This window comes from Aedes albopictus, chromosome 2 (assembly GCF_035046485.1).
Source record: "Aedes albopictus strain Foshan chromosome 2, AalbF5, whole genome shotgun sequence".
In the NCBI taxonomy this organism is placed as follows: Eukaryota; Metazoa; Arthropoda; class Insecta; order Diptera; family Culicidae; genus Aedes; species Aedes albopictus.
The window spans coordinates 417,376,774-417,399,079 of NC_085137.1; the positions used below are offsets into that span (position 1 = coordinate 417,376,774).

General features: G+C 37.9%; 2 protein-coding genes across 4 annotated transcripts in view; both read right to left on the minus strand.

Annotated features, from left to right (window-relative positions):
* LOC109426789 (sodium channel protein 60E) overlaps positions 1 to 4,805 on the minus strand; it is an 820,640-nt gene extending 815,835 nt beyond the window's left edge. The window contains exon 1 of the mRNA XM_062853525.1: positions 3,688 to 4,805. The gene's annotated coding sequence lies outside the window, so the exon portion shown is untranslated. The remainder of the gene's footprint in view (positions 1 to 3,687) is intronic.
* A 12,367-nt stretch (positions 4,806 to 17,172) lies between these two features.
* On the minus strand, positions 17,173 to 20,763 carry LOC115258001 (zinc finger protein 691-like). Of its 3 annotated transcripts, none has more exons than XM_062849016.1 (8): positions 20,469 to 20,763; positions 20,348 to 20,385; positions 20,052 to 20,224; positions 19,768 to 19,991; positions 18,593 to 19,036; positions 18,168 to 18,533; positions 17,883 to 18,101; positions 17,173 to 17,821 (listed from the first exon to the last, which is right to left on the minus strand). In XM_062849016.1, exons 1-8 carry the CDS (start codon positions 20,501 to 20,503, stop codon positions 17,779 to 17,781), a joined length of 1,542 nt encoding a protein of 513 aa, XP_062705000.1. In that variant the 5' UTR covers positions 20,504 to 20,763; the 3' UTR covers positions 17,173 to 17,778. The 3 variants fall into 3 exon arrangements, with proteins under 3 accessions (XP_062705000.1, XP_029713857.2, XP_062705001.1); XM_062849017.1 differs by having other exon boundaries at positions 17,174 to 17,821; positions 20,460 to 20,761; XM_029857997.2 differs by lacking the exon at positions 20,348 to 20,385 and having other exon boundaries at positions 20,469 to 20,762.
* Positions 20,764 to 22,306: the final 1,543 nt, after the last annotated feature.

The following is a 22,306-nucleotide window of genomic DNA, read 5'->3' on the forward strand; positions in this document are numbered from 1 at the left end:
CTTAGTTTACTCAGTCTGTACAGCGTATGCTGAAGATGTAGTTAATAAATAAATAAATAGATGCATGTAAAATTCAAGCGAATATGCTTTAAAATCTGTTAACAAGCCGTCTGACCAGCAGCGGGCTGCTCGACTGACGTTAAATGCTGATGATTTACAGATTTCTGCCACAAATTTAAGTTGATCTTCAATTTACGTACAGTTTTACTTTCATTTTTTTTTGCAGTGTGCTGCAAGGATGGAGGGGGAGTAAAAATCGGCCATAAAAGGATACATAATTTTTAGACGCTCCCTGACCTCCTTGAGTATCTTCATACGTGCCACACGATATACAGGAGATGGTCAAAATGTTTGAGATAGGCAACATTTTTTCTCTCACAAAAGAGTTCAACAAGCTGTAACTGTAAAGTGCATGAAAAAAACTCATTTTGACTATTTGTCAACCTATCATTGGTACAAATTAGAGCTCGATTGATTAATTTCTCGCGTAGTTAGAACCGTTCTGGTAAAACACTATTTTTAGACAACTTATTTTTGAACTGTCATATCCCGGAAACCAGTAAACCGAATTGAACGAAATTTTGAACGTTTATCAACAATATATTGATACTTGATACAACGTTATAAAATGGAATATTTTCTCACAACGAATAAATTTACACTGGTTTGACATATCCACCCATATAGAGGAAAATAAGTTTAATTTACAATACCGCACTGTAATTAATAAATGTGTTCTTCCTTTAATCCAAATAGGCTCTAATATATCTTTTTGTATCCGTATTAACAAGATTCTTAGCCCTAGGCTAGTTCATCTCGAGACCCACGCTATCCTTCCCTTCCGAAGGAAGAACTCACATTTTGTGAGTTTGTCTGGAGTGGGATTTGATCCCAGGTCCTCGGCGTGCTTTAACCACCAGGTTAGGTATCTTTATTAGAGAGATTTTCAGCCCGAGGCTGGTTCATCTCTTCTTTAACCACCACACAAGGTCCACTCCTCTAATATATCGACACTGATTTTTCATTTGGGCCAAACTGACATTTTCGAGTTCTCTACATCGATCCTCTCTTTGTGTTATCACAGAATGTATATTAAGTTTTTCAAAGATTTTTTGGTTGAAATGCGAAGAAGACGAGTACATGTTGCTATAGAAACAAAAAGAATAATGATTTTGTTTGTTTTGATCAAGTTATTAGCGGCAGAGAGAGTCGACGTAGAGAAATCGATCAAGTCAGTCAGGCCCTTATGAAAAATCATTGTTGATATCTTTATTAGAGATACTTCTGTTCTCAAAAATAGAAAATTTTTGAATGTCAAAACTAAAATTTAATGATTTACATCATTACATTTACATTTTTTCCAAAAAAAATCCAAAAAGTTTTAATGAAAAAGTTTTTCCATGATAACTTTTTTCAACGTTCAAAAAGTACCTATGTTTTAATAACTTGTGAAGCATTAATATATTGTTGATGAACGTTCAACATTTCATTCAATTCAGTTCACTGGTTTTCGAGATATGGAAGTTCAAACATAAGTTGTTTAAAAAATATTATTTTACAAGAACGGTACTAGCTTAAATTTTTACCAATAATGCACTACAAAAGTTTGACAAACAGTCAAAATTTTAGAATTTTCGATTCACTCTATGAAAAATTACAGCATGTTGAGATTTTTGTGAGAGAAAAAAAAAGTTGCCTATCCCAAACATTTTGGCCAGCCCCTGTACTCATGCAAAAAACGTCATTGGTAGAATACTAAGCTGAGAACTATATTTTGTCCCAGTGCACAGTGTACAAATTCGAGCGAAAAAACGGATGCAATTCAGTTCCAGTCGCTAAGCAATTGACAGATACCCATTCCTAAGCAAAAAACTCCGAGGAATTGAATGGTGCCAACCCCCTTCCAGAAAAACGTCGGCAAGTGTCTCATTTTGGCCATTTTGTAAATGTTTTTCACTTTTGATCACAATAAGTGTCTCATTTTGTCCAATATCCCCTATAAAATGAGAATATTTGAGAAACTCGGATGATTTTGAACAAAAAACCATACAAAATCGTTCAAAAGTCATGCTACTGCATGGAGAAACGCCAAACAGGTCGTGTCTTGCCAATCACATTCAGAGACGGTGTTCCATTTTATCCAATATCCCCTATAAATAAAGAATATTTGAGAATTTCGGATGAATTTCAATTAAAAACCATGAATAGTCATTCAAAGGCCATGCCACTTAATGGTAAAACCCCAAACGAATCGTATCTTGCACATCACATTCGGAGATGATGTCCCATTTTGTCCAATATCCCCTAGAAATAAGGAAAATTTGAGCATTTCAGATGAATTACAATAAAAAACCATGCAAAATCGTTCAAAATTCGTGATACTGAATGGAGAAACCCCAAACAGATCGTCTCTTGTCCATCACATTCAATGATGTTGTCTCATTTTATCTAATATCCCCTATAAATTAGGAATATTTGAGAATTTCAGATGAATTTCATCAAAAAAACCGTGCAAAGCCGTTCAAAAAAGTTTAAAATCTGACATTCTTAAATATTCTTAATTTATATGGGATACTGGACAAAATTAGACAACATCACTGAATGCGATGGACTAGAGATTATTTGTTTAGTGTTTCTCCATTTAGTATCACGACTTTTGAACGACTTTGCATGGCTTTTTATTGTAATTCATCTGAAATTCTCAAATATGCTTTATTTATAGGAGATATTGGACAAAATGGGACATCATCTCTGAACGTAATGGACAAGACACGATTCGTTTGGGGTTTTACCATTAAGAAGCATGACTTTTGAACGACTTTTCATGGTTTTTAATTGAAATTCATCCGAAATTCTCAAATATTTTTTATTTATAGGGGATATTGGACTAAATGGGACACCATCTCTGAATGTTATGGACAAGACACCACTCGTTTGGCGTTTCTCCATACAGTAGCATGATTTTTCAACGATTTTGCATGGTTTTTTGTTCAAATTCTTACGAAATTCTCAAATATTCTCATTTTATAGGTGATATTGGACAAAATGAGACACTTATTGTGATCAAAAGTGAAAAACATTTACTAAACCAAGTTTTTCAACATTGCGTCATGATGTTTTTTGAAATACTCAGGGTTTCTCTCAACTTTTTTTGGATTTAAGTTTAATATATTCAAATATTTGTTTTACAAATTTAGGGGAAAATGGCCAAAATGAGATACTTGGCGATGTTTTTCTGGAAAGGGGTTGGCACCATTCGATTCCCCGAAGTTTTTTGCTTAGGAATGAGTATCTGTCGTTTGCTTAGCGACCGGAACTGCATTGCGTCCGTTTTTTTGCTCGAATTTGTACACTGTGCAGTGGGAACTATTTCTTTAGGAAAAGAAAACAAAATAATTATTACTTCTTCCCTTTTCCAATGCGCGCACAAATCTCCACTAAGAATTTCATCCAAGTTTTTATAGACCTTAAATTGAGGGATTCGAAGCAAACTATGAATGAAACATAAAAAAAAATTAAAAAATGAAATGTAACACAAATTTTTTCACAATTTTTCACTCCATTTCTGATTTTTTTCTGACAACAATCAATTGAATCTTGTTGATTCTATATATCCGAGAATTGTAAGAATATTATGCAGACTTGTATAAAATACTGATAATCGTTGTCTGAGAATTTTTTCCTCACCATATTTTAACACTTTTTATCGTCGCCATAAGCCGTGGTATGTTCAGAAGCCGTCATTCCTTTGACTGAAATAACGATTTTTGCCGATTGCCAGCGTGCCTTTTGGCTTATTAAAACGACCGCGGTTTTCCTTTCTCATACACGCACAATTTTCACGATTCCATTCCACGGCATTCACCTTCGACCTCGCGTCTCCACTTCACCTTGGTCGAAATGTTGAGGAAAAATCAAGTAGCAGTTTTCCCACCGTACACTCACACACACACACGACACAAACTAATCCTCGTCTCCAGCGTTGGTGACTGCGAGGAAATCCTCGGAATCCCTGATTATTGCACTCCAGATAGCAATTTTCCTCCCTTCAGACACATCATGCACATTGCACTTCCGTTTTTGTTCAGCACTTTTTCATCCTTCTTCTTTCTACTTTTGCTCCACAACTCCTTCCTGCTGCAGCCTTCCGCGGAGCATCTGTATGCAGCAGCGCAGTCTTCCACACACAACGTACCAGCATACACACAATACCGTCAGGCAGAGGAATAATCTATTAACACCACACACTGGTGCTACCTATAGCTACAACATACTGCTGCACTGTGCTGCTGGCTGCACTGCAAGAACGCTACGGAAATACGTGTCCAGTCCTTTAGAATACTCTCCGGCGACTGAACCTGCTGAACCCCGAACCCGATCCGTGTGGAAAATTTCGCAACCGCGTTCTGTTCTGGCGGGCAGGTTGACGTAACGCGGGTCCCGAACTCCCGAGGACCTCCGACGACCGAATCATATGACTCCGGAAAGAGAGCAGCGTGAGAGCATGCATCCGGTGAGTGTGTCACCCCTTTCGATGACGTGTTTTTTTTGGGTTCCATTAGCACCATCAGGTGTTCTTGGAAAACAGAATGACGACGACGACGGTGCGGTTGGAGGTTGAGTCGGGGATTCCGGGTGCAACACGCAATCAATCCTGAGTGGCGAAAGTTTTCTGCTTCAAAAGAACTCACTCTCTCGTCTCTGCGATACGACGACGATGGCGCGGAAGTGAAGAGCTTTTGGCGCGCATCTGCGAACGTAAACAAGACGCTGTTGCGTTGCTTCACTGTGAGCTGATGGGACACAGACGTGGGAAACAAACTGTACAACCACGCGTCTCCATCATTGATTTGGACAAAAGTGTGCAACTTTCAGGAACTTTTTTAGCGTGGTCGAGAATTCAGAGCGAGCTTTGAGAGAACAAAGAGAATGGACAACCGCATGGAAAGCTGCGAAGCCGGCCATACAAGCAACCATGCGTCTCCATCGCCTTCATTCGTCAGCATGAGCGCGCACAAATGGCACGGCGATCATCTAACACTAGTTTTGGATTCCGACTAAGATTCAACGTGAAAATTACATTTCAGTCTTGGTGAAATTCAAATATTGCCCTTTATTGAAATTGAAATTGAAAACTGGTGTACCAAACCATGGCTGTTTTTTTTTCAACCGAATTGAACAGAAATTTGAACCTACAGCTAAACAAATTCCAACTGAAAGCTTATAACTATGCATGGAGACATTCAAGCAGTTTATTCTCAAATGCCGCTGGGAAGGAACTGTTACCGAAGTCTGCACATCGACTCGCCTTGTTCGCCTGTATTTCCCTGGGTAGACGCGTAGTATTCTTCGTCGCGTCCAGCTATTTCTCTCCTTTTCGCTTTCATGACCAGAACGCCGATTTGATCATTCCGCACCTCACCTCATTTCGATTGAGGTGACATAACCAGGAGATACTCCCTGAGTCAACGCTTCCAAAAATGGTCCAGCATAAGCAAACTCCGGGTGGAACGAAGAGCGGCTCCTTCCTCCATTGGTTGCGTAGCTGGTTGAACTACCCCGCTGGAGCTCAAAAGCAAAACATGACTGGGTATCAACGCTTCGTGCTCCTCGCTCTCCAGCGGTAGGTAAGTCAGTTCGGGCGCGAATTCACCAGAGATTCGAGTTCAGCCAGTACCATATTCAAAACTTCGTCGTCGGGAAGTCTATCCGTGAGCAGACAGCTAAGACCATTCTTCACGGAACACACAAGTCTCTTCCACGCGCCACCCATGTGAGGCGCGTACGGAGGATTGAATTTCCACTGGGTCCTTTGGTTGGTGATCGTGGAGCCAAGCGATTCGTTGACCGAACGTAACTGTTCGGACAGTTCGCTGCTAACTCCCTGGAAATTTGTTCCCTGGTCCGAATCAAACTCCTAGGAGCTCCTCTACGTACAGTATGACCCATAAAAAATGCGACATTCCTTTTTTGCGGTATTTAATGATTTTTAATTAAATAATCCTAATGAATTCAACTTTTTTGAATTAGGATATAATAAGAAGGTCATTGTCATACAGGATCTCTAAAATTTTTGTCAAAATATTCATTGGTTATGTACAGGGGATGGTCAAAATGTAAGGGATAGGCAACTTTTTTTCTCCCACAAAACAATTCAATATGATGTAACTTTTCATAGAGTGCATCAAAACATCTCAAATTTTGACTGTTTATCAACCTGCCCAGGTAACCACTAAGCATTTGAATAAGCCGTGTATCAGCTCGTATTATGCATTTAAATTGCTTGCTGCCCTACATAAGCAGTTGGAATGCATAATTGCCTTGAGTTAGCATAAGCTGTGCTGCTCAAATGCTTTTGGCTGTTAATTAGCATTTCAGCTGCTTGAAGTGTTTTCACTTGGGGGCAATCAGAATGCTTTTCAACTGCGCTTCAAATGCTAGGAGCCAAAAGGTTGGGAGATATGTTACGCATTTGGCAACACATATTGTCTCTCTCTTACAGAGCCTATGCTTCTGTTTACAAATTTGTGCATCTTATTTGTTTCTTCATTTTCCCCTACTCATCCAAAAGCACCAAAGAAAACATTACTGCAGCTGGATTGGATTGAGAATTTGTCCATAAAAAAATCACCAATTATTCATCATTTTGTCGGAAAATGTGTGCCGAATAGGTGGATGCTTTGGTGGATCATAGGATTGTTTGAAAGAGGGAAGAAAGAATCATATTCCACAGATATTTAGAAGAAGGGATTGTAATGCTCTACTAAAATGAAACATCTCAATGAAAACAGGTTTTGGATGTTGAATCTGAAGCTGTTATCGAATCATTCTTTATATTGGCGATTAAATCAACGCACGCCACCGGAACAGCTTTAGCATTGTGGTTCAGGAGCAACAGAATCAGAAGCAGATATGATTCATCAATCTCCGGATCGTGAGTTCAAACCTAATTCACCACAAAAATCAGCAAAAAAGTACCACCTAGCACCGGCTGGAATATGGAAGGACGATGAAGCGGGGAAGCTGGCTGAGAGAACGAGAAGCAGACGTCAATCTATTTTTGTTTTTTTTTGCTCGACGAGGCGTTACGCTTCTTTGACATTTCGTCACGACGTTCCTGAAGGGATAGCACTAAGACAGCCCGTTATTTTGCCAAAACCTGCTGTGAAATAGCACTATAGGCGCATATACGGCCAATTAGCATTAAACGCTTTGTCGTAAAGGCTACTATAATGCTGAAGGAATGCTATTATAAGTGCTTACTGGTTGTTTGGGTGTTATATGTGCATCATTGGTAGAAATTTGGACTCGATTGCATAATGTTTAGCAAAGTAAGAATCGTTCAGGTAAAAAACTATTTTTAGACAACTATTTTTTGAGCTGCCATATCTCGGAAACCAGTGAACCAAATTGGATGATTTTTTTAACGTTTATCAATAATATATTGATACTTAATACAACGTTATAAAATGTAATATTTTCTCACGGCGATTTAAGTTATACCGGGTAGAAATTTTTGCCCATATTGAGGAAAATAAGTCAAATTTACAATACCACACAAAAATTACTAAATGTGTTCTTCCTTTAATCTAAATAGGCTCTAATATATCTGATTGAAGATAACTTGAGAACAAATGTGGAAAATCTTTGGACATCAACACTAAAATTTATTGACATTGACGTAAAAAAATTACATTTTTTCGAGAAAAATCCAAAAACTGTCAATCCATGATAACTTTTCTCAACGTTCAAAAAGTTTCTATGTTTTAATAGTTTGTGAAGCATTTGTATATTGTTAGTGTACGTTCAGAATTTCATTCAATTCGGTTCACTAGTTTCCGAGATATGACAGCTCAAAAATGAGTTGTCTAAAAAATAGTGTTTTACCCGAACGGTTCTAACTTCGCGAAAAAATATTCAATCGAGCCCAAATTTGTACCAATGATGCACATATAACAGGTTGATAAACAGCCAAAATTTGAGATTTTTTGATGCACTCTATGAAAAGTTATAGCATGTTGAACTTTTTTGTGAGAGAAAAAAAGTTGCCTATCCCAAACATTTTGGCCATCCCCTGTATATGGGATACCTTATAATTGTAAACAATTTCTAAAAAAAATAAGTTTTCCTCTAATCTTCAGAGCAAAATGAATTAAGATAAAAACTTTTAAACACATGAAAACCATGACGAAATATGTACTCTTCAATACGCCCACGTTTGAAAAATGTTTTGAAAATAATTTGAAATGTTTAGGAACCAAAAACTGAAAAAGGTGCTACATATTAAAAACCGTATTTAAGATAAATTAATAAAAAACTTAACACTGTTTGAACATTTTTCAAAACAATTTTTTGTTGATGAAGGCTTATAAACCTACCTTTATAATAGGTACAAATACTAAGTACTTAAAAACAATTTCATGCTTAAAACATAATATTTTCTAGAAATTATCATTTGTCAAGTAATTCAAATTTCAGAAAATGGCTCTTAATTTATAAGTCAATATTTTTTTTCGTTCTTGTCCTACGAACCAACGAACTCCTGAATACCTTATCCAGCCATAAAAGTACTATTTTGAAAATAAAATTTGTTTGAATGTGATTGAAAGCAATTGAAAGAAAATTATATCCTTAAAAAACGGCCTCTGGCGCGTGGACGATTTCGACATCCATATGTTCAACGTTATATTTCCAAAGGTATGTGCATGAAATCAGTCTATGTTCCTTTGCCATTTTCCGATTAGTGGCTCTACTATACTATCCAATACATGCAAGGTTAATCAGTTCTAAGTAGGGGAACGATGACTTTGAAAACTGTCGCATTTTTTATGGGTCATACTGTATTACAACACTATTAGGCTATTGAAAGAAATATCTAAACAACTTTCTTTAAACTTTTGTTCGATTAGTTGTGCTGTTTTCGCTTTTGAAATATTTATTCGACACTTTTTTCAACACATACTCTTGTTCAACTGTCAGCGCTTTTATAGAACACTTGTTAAAATGGCATGCTTATTAGTGGTTCTGAATTGTAACTTGGGTAGAGCTACCGCTCTGGCTTGAGCAGCGTCGCTTAAAGAGCAGCAAATTTTGATTCGTCCGGGGGAAAACGCTTCATTTTGCAAGTACTGAGAGATGGGCGATTTTAAATAGATGTTCGCAACATCGATGTTTTTGTTTCGATTAGGGGAGACTGAGGAGACTTGATCCCTGGGGAGACTTGTTCCCCCCATATTTGCTCGGAATCAAAAACATTTTTTTTCTAGCATATTTTTTCCAAAACTACTCTTGGACAAACGACTATGTTTTGGCTACAAGTGATTACAATTGTACATTGCATTATTTTTTAACGGCTGATGGTTTGTTTTCAGTCCTTCAGAAATCTTTTAGGCGATTCCGAAAAATATCAATAACTTTGTGAAAATTGTACCAAATCGTGTCAAAATTTTACAGCACATAGTTTAAATAAAATACTTTCAAACTTATTTATCCAAATAAGGCTGTTGTTAACATATTTTAATTATTTCAGCTTAGTATACATAACAGTGACATGGGGAGACTTGATCCCTCGAGGATTACACACACATTATACATGTGAAAAATAAAATTCTATTCGGAAGCCTCTATTTACTTGGAATTCTAGTCTTTTCAACGATAAAATGTGTCAGATAATTATAGCTTTAGTACAAACCAAGAAAAGGGGGATCAAGTCTCCCCATTTTGAAAATACGGCATATCCTTAAAAATTAAGGAAATCTTACAATTTCAAACACTCCATATTCATCGAAAATACAAGAAAACTCGAAAAGAAAATGAATAGGAAGACTCTGGGATTATTTTCCCTTTAAATAAACCATGTGCTCAAAGGGGGATCAAGTGTCACCCATTTTTTTTAAATACATCATAAGACATGCCTCCATAAAAACACAGTTTTGAAAACTTTAACAATAATTTAAAGGCCTTCTGTTGTGTATTAACTTGCAATAGATGTTTACCTGCCATTTTGTACGGAAATCGGATCTAGTTTTGTGTTTTTTCTTAAAGTTTCAGGTAAATTAAGAAAAAGGGATCAAGTCTCCCCAGTCTCCCCTAATCTAAAAAATCGATGTTGAAACCCCACAAAATCGATCGCATCGATTTTTTACATTCGATTTTTCTTTCGTTTCAAAAATCATTGGCGTAGCTGGTATATTTACCTTGGGGGGGCGGGTTCTGACTTGAGATTACTTTTAAGCGGCATGGGCGCCAGATATGTAAATATGCAAATATGCACTGAAGTTTTGAGGAATCAAAATGACTGTTTAAATTTGTTTCTAGTTTCGTAAACTATATGAGTGTAAACAATTCCTCCAGGATTTTTTCATAGCTTGCTGCAGTGATTCCATCTTGAATTCATCTAGAAATTCCTTTAAGAATTCATCAAGGGATTCACCCACACATTTCTTCGTGGATCTGTGCTGGGATATCTTCAAAGGTTCCTTCAGTGATTGTTCAAGTGCTGTTTTCGAGGTTCCCTTCAAGAATTTTTCCAGAGATCCTTTAAGGTATTTTTGCAAATATTCCTTCAGAGATTTCTTCAAGAATTTCTACATATATTCCTTTCAAAATTCCGCTAGAAATTGCTCCAATAATTCCATATGGAATTATTAGAAATATTTCTGCAGGAATGTCTTCCAGAAATTCTGTCAGAAAATTTTACTTGACATTATTCAAATATCAATACAGGAATTTCTTTAAAAAATTGTACAAAAACCATTAGGAATCCGTCCAAGTATTCCTTCAATATTTCGTGCAGAAATTACTGCAGACATGGATTTCTTCAAATTTTTATGCAGGGACTTCCACAGAAAATCTTACATGAATTCGCTAGGAAAGCTCTCGTGAGATTTTTAAAGAATTCTTCATCATGGGGTTTCTTCACAGGTTTCTCCAAGATTCCCCCAGGGATTACCCTGGGAATTTCTTCTGTGATTCTTTTGGGATCAACTTCCAGGATTATTTTGAAAATGCCACCGAAAACTCTTCTTGGGATTCCATCAGAAATTCCTCCCAGAATTCTTCCAGAAACTCCTCCATGAATTAATCTAAGACTTTTCCAGGAACTGCTTGAAGATTCCCTTAGGAAATCTTCTTAGCTTCGTAGCTTTAAAGCTACGTCCTGGGGTTTCTTCGGGAACTCCTTCAGGAACTGCTACAGTGATTGCTCTAAATGTTCCTCTGCATACTCTTTATAGGATTTCCTCTGGAATTTCAGAGATTTTCCTTAGAAATTGATGCTGGGATTCCTCCACGAGTTCCTCAAGGAATTCCTCCAAAAAATCCTCCAGGATTCCTCTGGGAATGGGTTCCTTTAAAAAATCTGACAGGGATTCGTCCGGTAATTCCTCTAGGATTTTTTCAGAAATTTTACCAGAGGTTCCTGTTAGGATTCTTCCAGAGATTCCTTTAGAAATTCCTCCACAAATTTGTCCAGAAATAGTTCTCGGGGAATTCCTCTAGGAATTTCTTCAGAAATTTCTTCAGGGATTCCTCTAATTCTTCTAGAGATTCCTCCAGGGATTCATTCAGGGATTTCTTCAAGAATTCCTCTAGGAATTTCTCTTGGAGTTCCGCCAGGAATTTGTCCAGAAGATCCTCCAGGCATTCCTCCTGAGGTTCCCACAGAAATTGCTTCATTAGGAATTCCTCCACGGATTTATCCATGAATTCCTCCAGAGACGGTTCGATGTCTCTCTCTCTCTTCTTGGCGTAACGTCCTCACTGGGACAAAGCCTGCTTCTCAGCTTAGTGTTCTATGAGCACTTCCACAGTTATTAACTGAGAGCTTCCTCTGCCAATGACCATTTTGCATGTGTATATCGTGTGGCAGGCACGAAGATACTCTATGCCCAAGGAAGTCAAGGAAATTTCCTTTACGAAAAGATCCTGGACCGACCGGGAATCGAACCCGTCACCCTCAGCATGGTCATGCTGAATACCCGTGCGTTTACCGCCTCGGCTATATGGGCCCCTGGTTCGATGTATAATCTCAATTTTTGACGAATAAATCATCCCATGAACTTGTACTCCATGCAGCAAACGGATCATTTTATGGCTTTGCAACATTTTAAAATATCGAATCGATGTGGAAAACATCGATTCAAAACTTCTGATTGAATCGGTAAATCGATTCTGCTGGCCGATTCGAATCGATTCACAAAAATCGATGTCTCAGCTATACTTGCCCAATACTATTCGTCATATCTTCACCTTACAAAGGAGATGCATTCAACATATGCTGCGCCACGGCACTTTTTTTGCGGAGTCACCTATAAGATCAAATATTGGTACGTGGTGTATATTTTGAACAGAGAAAACGTTTTTCTAAACATATCACATATCTCACATAGAAGAAATTCGGAAAGAATATTTTGATAATTTAAAAAAAAAATTTTTGGAGAAATATTCAAGAAATCCTCGGAAAAATTCCCGTTGGAATTCTTGAAGAGATTCCTAAAAAATTCCCGAAGGATATTGGATGTGATCGAAGTAGGAATGGGTGGTCACCCTATCATCGCCCAGGGTTCATGGCTGCACTTTGATCGAGCCATCAGCATTAACAAAAATTAAGGCGACGGAGTTCTCACCAAGAACTCCCAACGCAGCAGAAAATGTGCCCCTCAAAGAGAGCACTCGTCGGCAAGTCTTGGCCCCACAGGAAGGTCCCGGCGGACCCCACATGGCACCGAGCTGAAGGCGCATCGTCAGCTTGAAATGCGCACCGAGCGGACCGAACGGGTCCGCCTCGATCGTACGACAACCGTACAGTATCATTCTCTATCAACCAGCGCGGCTACAAAGTATCACAATGTGGCCATTTGGAAGGGAGGAAACGTTTGAACACAGCAATATCACAACGCACGATGTGATTTCTTATTCCATGGACGGCGGCTTGTCCTAGTGGCCGTTATCGTTCTCATCGTCTGGCGGTGGCGGCGAAACATGAACCGCTTGAAATCACTGGAAGCGGCGACGAGGAGGAACCAGCTAAACGTCTAAGCGGGCGTCACCCGACGCCCGCCGAGTCAACAATTTTGGTGCACCCGGCACCAAGAAGGACGTCTCGGATCGGTGCACACGGCACCAGTGGAATTAAATAAACAATCAAACTCTGTAAAATTCAAGATAATATAATGTCAGTCTAAGTCAGAACTCCGCCGCGTCGAGTTGTGAATCAATATCACCGCCGTCAGTACTACTATATCCCAGCTGCATTGTACGGTCCTTGCGGGAGCGGGGCCAGTAGCTGTTGGACATCTTTCAGATATCCTCTATGAATTTTTGGCCTTGAATACTTCTAGGCATTACCATAGACGGAGAAGAATGAACCACGAGCTCGCTGCACTTTACGGCGAACCCAGCATCCAGAAGGTGGCCAAAGCCGGAAGGATACGGTGGGCAGAGCATGTTGCAAGAATGCCGGACAACAACCCTCCAAAGCTGATGCTTGCAACTGATCCGGTTGGCACAAGAAGGCGTGGAGCGCAGAGAGCACGATGGGCGGACCAGGTGGAGCGTGACTTGGCCAGCAATGGGCGTGGATGGAGAACGGCAGCCACGAACCGTGTATTATGGAGAAATATTGTTGATTCAGTTTTATCTTGAATTTGATGAATATTAAATAAAGGAAAAAATGGTAGTTGATCTGTAAATAAAGGAAAAAAAAATGGTAGTTGAATTTGATGTAATACTAAATAAATGAAAATGAACTTCTAGGCATTCTTAAAAAAAATCCTGCAGAAAGTGGCGAACCAGTCTTAGGAGGCATCATTGTAGAAACTTCTGCAAAAATTGTTGGATTTGATTAGATAGGGTATCTGTTCCTTCACTATTTAAAGCATATACGCTCCAATTTTCATCCTACTCAAAACAAAGGAATGAAGTGCTTTTAATTTTGTATTCTATTTTTGAATTTTTGTTAGAACTGAGCACGAATGATAATATAAATTACGTAAACATCGGTGCCGTACTCGCTTTGTTTTCGAATATGATAAATTTGAAATTGTAAGATTACTAAGAGTATGTTGATCCTACTAGGAATTCTCAAAGATTTTTTTCTACAATTTTTTGGAGGAATTTCAAGAAGAATCATTAATAAATGTTGGTGAAACTCTTGACTAAGATGTTTGATGGAAAATAAGAATGAATTTTTCAAAAAGATTCCCGAAAGAATTTTGAAGGAGCCTTATCAAAAATTGTAAAAGTAAATTTTTAGAAGAGTTCCCAGAGGAATGCTTGCAAAACTTGCTGAATGAATCCTAGGGAAAACTCCTACAGTTGATGGATATTAATGAATTCGTTGGGAGGAACTCCAGAAGGATTTTTCGAAAGACTTCGTACGGAACTCCCACAGAAGTTTCTCTGAAAATTTTCTTAGAGGAACTTCTATAGTAATTCTTGGAGATTAAAAAAATATCCGATAGATTCCTTGGAAATTTTCTGGAGGAATTCTAGGATGAATCTCTTAATAAAACCTCCTTGAAGAATCTTTGGAGAATGTTTTCGAAAAAAAGCGTTGCAGTAATTTTTGGAGGAATCCTTGGAATTTTTTTAAGAAATCTTCAAAAGAACGCCAAGATCGAATGCGTAAGGAAATGACAAGATATTTTTTGGAGAAATTTCTGAAAGGCTTATGTAAAGGAATAATTGAGAAATCCTTGAAGAATCTATGGAGAAATACTGAACTTCTGTAGAAAAATCATCAAAGGTAATTCGGGGGATCTCCTGAAAGAGGAGGAATATATGAAGAAAATCTTGAAGGACTTCTCTTCCTCGGGCGGGATTCCGATGTAATTTTTTGGAAGAATATCTGGTTCCAAAAGAATCATTGGAGATTTTTTGTAGCATTTTTTTTCCTGGAATTTTTTAAAGAATTCCATGGATAATCTTCTACATAAACCCTCAGTGAGAGATATAAGATAGATAGAGATAGATTGATAGAATCCCTGGTGGACTTCCTGAACAAATGTTTCGAGAAGCACTCGATGGTGCCTGTGCAAGAATCTTTTGAAGTATGTAGTCTGAAGTAATTTTGAAAACATACACGGAGACAACAATGTAAGAATTCATGGAAGAGTGCTTAGAGAAATACTTTTTATTATTATTAGCTTTACATGTTAGGGAGATTTTCGGCCCGAGGCTGGTTCATCTCCACTAAGAAATACTTAATGACATTCATGCATTTACCGCTTAGAAGATTCTTGAATACAAATTATCTTCCAAGAAATATTTGTTTTTTTTTTAAGAAAACGATTAAACAAACTTTACCTAATTCCTAAAGGATTACTTGGTTCAATTCCTAAAAAAATATGTTAAAAAATCGACATATACCTATCTTAGAAAAAATCTTACGCTCATTGATGGAACTCCGGAATTGCAGAAATCTCCGTAGAATTTGAAAAAAAGAATACAAAAAATAATCTTTAACGTTGGCTACTACTGCCAGCATCATGCTAATGCTGGGGGAAGATAGAATAAGACGGCCACCCTAAGCCAAAAAAATTATAACCTAAATCTAACAATGGATTACACTAGTTTCAACACAGCATATCTTTTTTCAAACTTTTTTTTTTGTTTTTATTCATGTGTATTTTAACTTAAAGCTAATTCTACACTTTTTTTTAAGTGTTAGGCATGCAAAAAATATCTTTCGATTCGTGCTGTTGAAACTTTTATAATTTTGACCCTTTTGAAAATGTGACGGCCCACCAGAGGGGTACGAAGGAACATCACGATTTTTTAAAACAAAAGTGATTAGAAATGCTTGAATTCCAAACGTTGAAATAAGATATGATTCCCTTCAGTCCTTCACATGAAAAATTCCAGAATTTTTTTGAAGTAATCCTTAAAGGATTAAAGGGAGGAATAATTTTCGGAAGGAACTTTTGGAAGGATACCGGAAGAAATCACGGTTGAAATTCCCAGAAGGAGGAATCTTTGAAGCTCTTGTATAAATCCCAGAAGCAACTTCTGATTAATTTTGGAAAATCCCAGAAGGAACTCTAGGAGGTGTCCGTCAAGAATTTCCCGGTTTAATTTTCGAAAAACTTCTGGAAGAATCCAAGAAAGCCTCCAAGAAACTCCTTGAGGAATCTCAGAAAGAGCTCGTTGAAAAATCACAAAAGAATCTTTTGACGAATTTCCAGAAGGCACTGCTAGAGGAATTCTCAAAAAAGGAAATCCTTAAAGGAACATTTTGACGAATCCAGGACGAAACTTCATGAGGATTCCCAGAATTAATTCCTGGAGGAACACCAGAACAAAAATGGAATAAATTTCCCAAATGGAGGAGAGCGTGCCTCTGGAGCCGACCTACTGATGCTTGAACACCAGAAGAAACTGCTGGAGTAATTTCAGTAGGAACTCATGGGCGTCCCTCGAAGAAACCTATAGAGAAATTTTAGAAAGAACTCCTAGATCAATCTCCGAAGACACACCTGGAGAAACTGCAGAAAGAACTCCTGAATGAATCTCTAGGAGGAATCTGAGAAGAAGGAACTTCTGAAGAAATGCTTGACAGAATGCATGGAGGATTATCATTCTGCAGCAGGTGAATTCGCTGCTTTTTCACTAACTGAGGTTCATCCAGTAGCAGCCCATGGCTGTAAATATATAAAAATAAATAAATAATAAAATAAAAGAAACGGCTAAGTGATGGAGACGCATGGTCATTCCATACGTACATGAGCACACAATTTGAAATTTTCAAAAAAGCAGCTCAGAAAGGTCTTTAAGAACATTGTTATTGTTTATATGTTTGAAAAACAGTCAACTTTCGATAAAAAAAAAATCAAAAAATATAGTCATAGTGGTCCAACATTGTGAAAATCATAAAAAAAAACTAATATTTTGACCATTTTTGCTTTTGAAGTTTTTTTTTTTCGATTTTGAGCGCACAAATCTCTTCGCAAACAAAAGCTGATCTTCTTATTTGAGGCTTATTAAAAGTGAGCAAGAATAAAATAAAAAAATAACAGTTGTTTAGAGCGTGCTTCGTGAGAATTGTGTGCCTGAAGTTCTGATGCACTGTTGAAGCGGGATTTCTAGACATTTGTTTTTAAACTCGAAAACTACAAAAGCTGCTCTGGCTCGTCTTACTAAAAGGGAACGAAATGTGACTAATCCCAGGAAGTTTGAAATAAAACATGTTTTTGACGTTGACGTTGATGATTCTTTTTAGTTTATTAGGCATACATACTGCTAAACACTAACCTTGTACGCACATTTAAAACAAATACACAACATTCTAATCCAACTCCAATCGTATCACTTATTTATAGTAATGACTAGTTTACTGAGTTACACGGTTTTACACTCTGATAAAAAGTTTAGGTATGAGATCAATGGAATGCTGCAGGACAAATCGAACAATATCGATTAATTCGTTCGATTTTTTTTTCACATCCAAAATTTCCAGTGCTTGCGTTAATATTATTTACTCTTTTATATTATTGTTCGATATTTATTACTGGATCAATCCAGAACTCAAAGTTTTTTTCGCAACTTACAATCGCAATTCCATAGATTTGTTAATTGTTTTGAAAAATGTGTTTTACGATAGAGACCGTGGACAAAATAGCTATATGGGAGACTAACGATTCACATCCAATGTTGCTTCTGTTTCCTTCTTCGTCTGATTTCTGGGGTAACTTTAGTGCATATAATTGAAATTCGATCATCCAAATCCTTGATAATCTGCGTCTCTTAGGTACATCTCTGAAGTCGCGTGAAAAGTAAATCTTACATACGATTATGACATCGTGCATGACGTTCCATATGATACCTAAAATTGAACACCAGTTTTAGCTTCCCCCGCAGTTGCATGTGTTCGATACAATACTCACCGGGTTTTAAACATTATATCGCAAATACGGCAGGCGAAAGCTAGCGGTGCGTGTACTTTCCGTTTGTGATTATGCAGAGTGCTTTTCAGCTGGAAAGTCTTCTGGCATATGTCGCACTCGAATGGCTTGTCCGCATTTTCATCGTCCAGTTTACGCCTTGGAGCGGGTTTTTGTTTCGGCTTTATTTCATGCGTGTGAATGTGCCGTTTCATAAGAACCCTGTAAGAATAAATGTTGATTTATATCTGATGAACTTGTTCGATAAAATTCATCAAGATTGCTAACCGTTTCAAAAAAGGCTTGCCACATATCGGGCAGAAGTACTTCGGTGCCAAGTGTGTTCTTTTGTGGTGGTACAGATTTACATAACTAGAATATGATTTATGGCATATATCGCATTCCCACTGGGGATCACTATCAGTTGCTGCTTTGGCTTGAGTTGGTTTGTCGTTAGAAGCATTTCCGTTGGTGTCTGGAACAACGACTCCAGGTGTTATGTGGTGGTCTGCATCTGGATTTTTTACTATTGGTGCTTCGTTGTGAGTTGTCTCATGATCATCATGAAGATTTTTTTTGTAATTTTTGGGTAATTTCAATGCTCGCACTCTTTTCAAATGTTTTTGAGAGCGCTCGTGCTTAATCAAATTTATCCTGGAATAGAAGGATTAGACATTGTATGAGCAAGTACAACATTTATAACAATAACTTACTTATGAACGAATCCTAATTCACAGGGATGGCACTTGTGACTTTTCGGGTTATGTACAAAAACATCGTGTTGATGGAGGTGTTCCTTGTTCGTACACCTCTTCTGGCATTTACCGCATATAAATGTATTTTTTCTTCGCTTTTTCTTTTTTTTGTAAACTATACTTGAACCTGAGCTTTGGTATTCCTCCAGCAACTCTTCTTCGCTTGCCTCTTCACTGTCGGAATGAATTTCGATTTTCACATCATGCGTTTCAATCATATCATCATCCATGGGGCTCGACTGTGCCTGGTCTGCATCCTGCTCAAATTTTTTAGGCTCAGATGTTTCCTCGGTTCCGGTCATGAAATAGGATTCGTCGTATGGCTCAGCCTTTATTTCAAACAGTGCTAACGAATTTGTCTTAGTTTTCTGCTGAATTTCTGTACAGTTGTCCGGATTTTTACTGAAAAAGAATTTTTATGTGTCACGCTGGCATTATGGTTATCACGTGTTGGAATACGTTCGCATCGTACTCTCGTGCTGTTTGAACTATTAACTCTTTGTTTATGGAGTAGTCCTGAGGTACTCTACAAGTGCGATAATAAAGATCAGTCGATTTGCAACTGCCAAAGCTTGGACATTATGCAAGGAGAATAAGTAAGATATACACTTATAGTGTTTTGTGCATTCCATCCATCCCATTACCATATTAGATCAGATTATAATAAATAGGGCACGATCAGTGAAGTACCCAGTGGGTAACTGTATTGTTTTCTCCATTTCTTGTAACTTAAACAACACAGTTACCTAAAGTTTTACTCAAACAGCATCAAATTAAGCAAGGAATCACATTACCTACGATTTTTTCACTATTTTATTGTAGAAACGGAGAATTCACCTTCCCACCATACAAAAGTTCAGCTTATATTACTATAGTTACTAGTACTTCACTGATTGTGTCCTATTCAGAAAATTTTTATCCATCAAGAAGTTTTTTAGAATCTTCTGGAAGATTTTTCTGAAACTTTCTTCAGAAGCTGTGGTATCAATGCACATATAAAACATTTCACTCAGCTCATTGGGCATCTTATTGAGAAGCGCCAGAAGGTAATGAAGGTATGCTTCTATTATGTCTGCAACCTTGTTACCTGCAGTCACTGTACCGTGGTCGTCAGTAATTCAACAATTTGTTACCATGTCGCTGGTGAATTCCCGCGGCGTGCACCCTGCTCCAATTCTTTCGGTGCATGGCTTGGCTGCACAGATAGTCCCGCTCCTGCTTCGTCATTTTCACCCTCCAGCAGAGACTGTAAGATGCCTTGAACTTCATGACAGCTTCTCCAGAATTCTTCGAATTCCGTCAGGTACTTTTGACAGCCTGCGCAAATTGATTGACTCATGCGATCGCTCGTTGATATCTGAAAAATATACAGATCGTAGAACAATAAGCGATAGTTCCCTTAGATTCCTAACTTTACCGCAATCGAAAGGAAATCCGATATCCATCGATGGAGATGCTCTTTTGCGAACACATTGACCAGCGGTGAATCGTCATTCAAACAAAGCCGACAAACTTTGGAAGGAGTTCCATGATGTTCCGGTTCTGATTTAATTGTCGTCGATGTCATTGTCTTTGAATTGTTGAAGCAACCTGGAAATAAACGTTTACCATTAGAGAAATAATAATGTAGGTTATTAAAAAAAGCCGTAAAGATTCGACAGGAAAATTCTTTCGATTTTTACTGGCTCTCACAGTCTAGGGGTTCTGCCCGACGTTTCGGCACTTTGTATTTTGCCTTTTTCAAGGGTGGACTAAAATAGAAACTACATTGGTATACAACATTGAACATTTAACATAGAACTTAAAACATATTTGTATAACATACACTGTCTACCTTTCTTCGTTAAAACCTGTTGCCGTTTTGTACATTTGGAGCTTCTTGTATGCATAAAAGTTCAAATCTTGTTACATTGAGTGTTCGGGATATGATTGGTACGACTAACACTTTTTAACAACATATATAAATTATTGGGCACAAACTATTCTGACAGACCTGCACTACACTGTTCATCGAGACGTTGTTCAACTGCTATCGAAACTATCCGTTTTGATCCTCTAGACTGTGAGAGCCAGTAAAAATCGAAAAGAATAAAAAGCCGCGTCGTGAAATTCAAAAATGTTTACTATCAGCTCACGAAACTTTGTTTATATTTACTTAAGGTCATACAGATTTTGTTGTATATAAAAAATATCGAATCGATTCAAAACGTCAAATTATATCGAAAATATCGAAACTTTAATGTCGACTTTCTATAACGAACCGATGAAGGCTCGTTTGCAGTAAAATGTGGATTAACATTTTAGAGTATTTCTGGCGTTCGATTTGAATAGGTCGTAAGTTTGATGTGATTTCTATGCAGATTCGACCTATTCAAATCGAACGCCAGATTTATTTCCTGTTGAAAACAAAGCAGTGAATTTGGTGTACTCTACAATCTCAGCTCCATAGCTTGCGCTGTTTGTGCCTAGTTTTCAAGCGCGCTTTGTTATCCGATCGTTCACAGCTGTTCACAGTTATTTAGACTGTCGGTAGTGTTTATATGTATGTCGAATGATAGCACGTACTCGGCATGAGTGAAATGATGACGAACATGGTGCAGTTCGTCGTGAGTTCTTTACCTCAAAGAGGTGGACGCCCGAGTCTATGAAAGACTCGCTGAGAAAAAACGCGGAACCACGACGATTTATGGCGGCCTCAAAGACACTTGTTTTTTTTTTGTCCAAGGAAATGGGACATCGAAAGGACTCCTGCCCCAGCGGGAGAATCGGAGGAAAAGGGAAACTAAAAAGCAAGTGAATATTGGGAACGTGCTCGTACGTTGGAATTGTGTACGGAAAGAAATTCCGCCAAAAATTCCTCCAAGAATTTCTCCAGAATTTATTCCGGGAATTAGAAGTGCCTCCGGAAATTCCTCCAGAATTTCCTCCGGAAGTTATAACTTTCTACTGGAATTCCCAAAAAAAGAAGATTTCTTCCGATTATTGGTCCAGAAATTTCTCCAGGAATTAGTCCGGGAATTTCTCCGAGAGCTCTTCAGTTTTTTTTTCTGAAATTAATCCAGATTTTCCTCCAGAAATTCTTTCAGAAAAGTCTAGCAGAAATTCAAACAGAAGTTCTTCTGGGAAACCAGGAATTCCTCAAACAATTCCTACGGATACTCCATGAGCAGTTCTTTCTGGAATCCTCCAGAAATTTATGCATAAATTTCTCGAAGAATTCCGTAAAATAAATCTTCCGGCAACTCACCCAGAAATTCCTACGGAAAAACATCCAGCAATTCCTTCAGAAATTCCACCCGAAATTCATTACGATTTTTTTTTCAGTTGTGTATTTATTTGGCTAATTTGTTATTCTTCAAGGTACACTACTAATAGGACTTTCGAGCGCACTTCATCCTCGGTACGCCACCAGAACTGGACCCATGTTGTGGGGATGTTGTGAGCTGAGCTCGCCGCTGGTTAGCCTCCGGGTTTGTCATGGCTGCATGGATTACTTTGGCCGCCATGAACTTTTCCGGAAATTCATCCTGAAATTCTTCCGGTTATTCGTTCAGAAATTCCTCGGGGAATTACTCCAGAAACCCCTCCTGGAATTCATCCAGCAATTTCACCAGACATTCTTCCGGGAATTCATTCAAAAATTATTCAGGACATTCGTCCATAACTTCCTTC

Excerpts from the sequence above, each read along its gene's own strand:
- LOC115258001 (XM_062849016.1), bottom strand. The coding sequence starts at position 20,503 with ATGTACAAAACGGCAACAGGTTTTAACGAAGAAAG. Across the intron at positions 19,037-19,767 it reads GGGAATTCACCAGCGACATG|TAAAAATCCGGACAACTGTA; the intron begins GTAACAAATTGT and ends ATTCTTTTTCAG. Across the intron at positions 18,534-18,592 it reads GAATTAGGATTCGTTCATAA|GATAAATTTGATTAAGCACG; the intron begins GTAAGTTATTGT and ends CTTCTATTCCAG.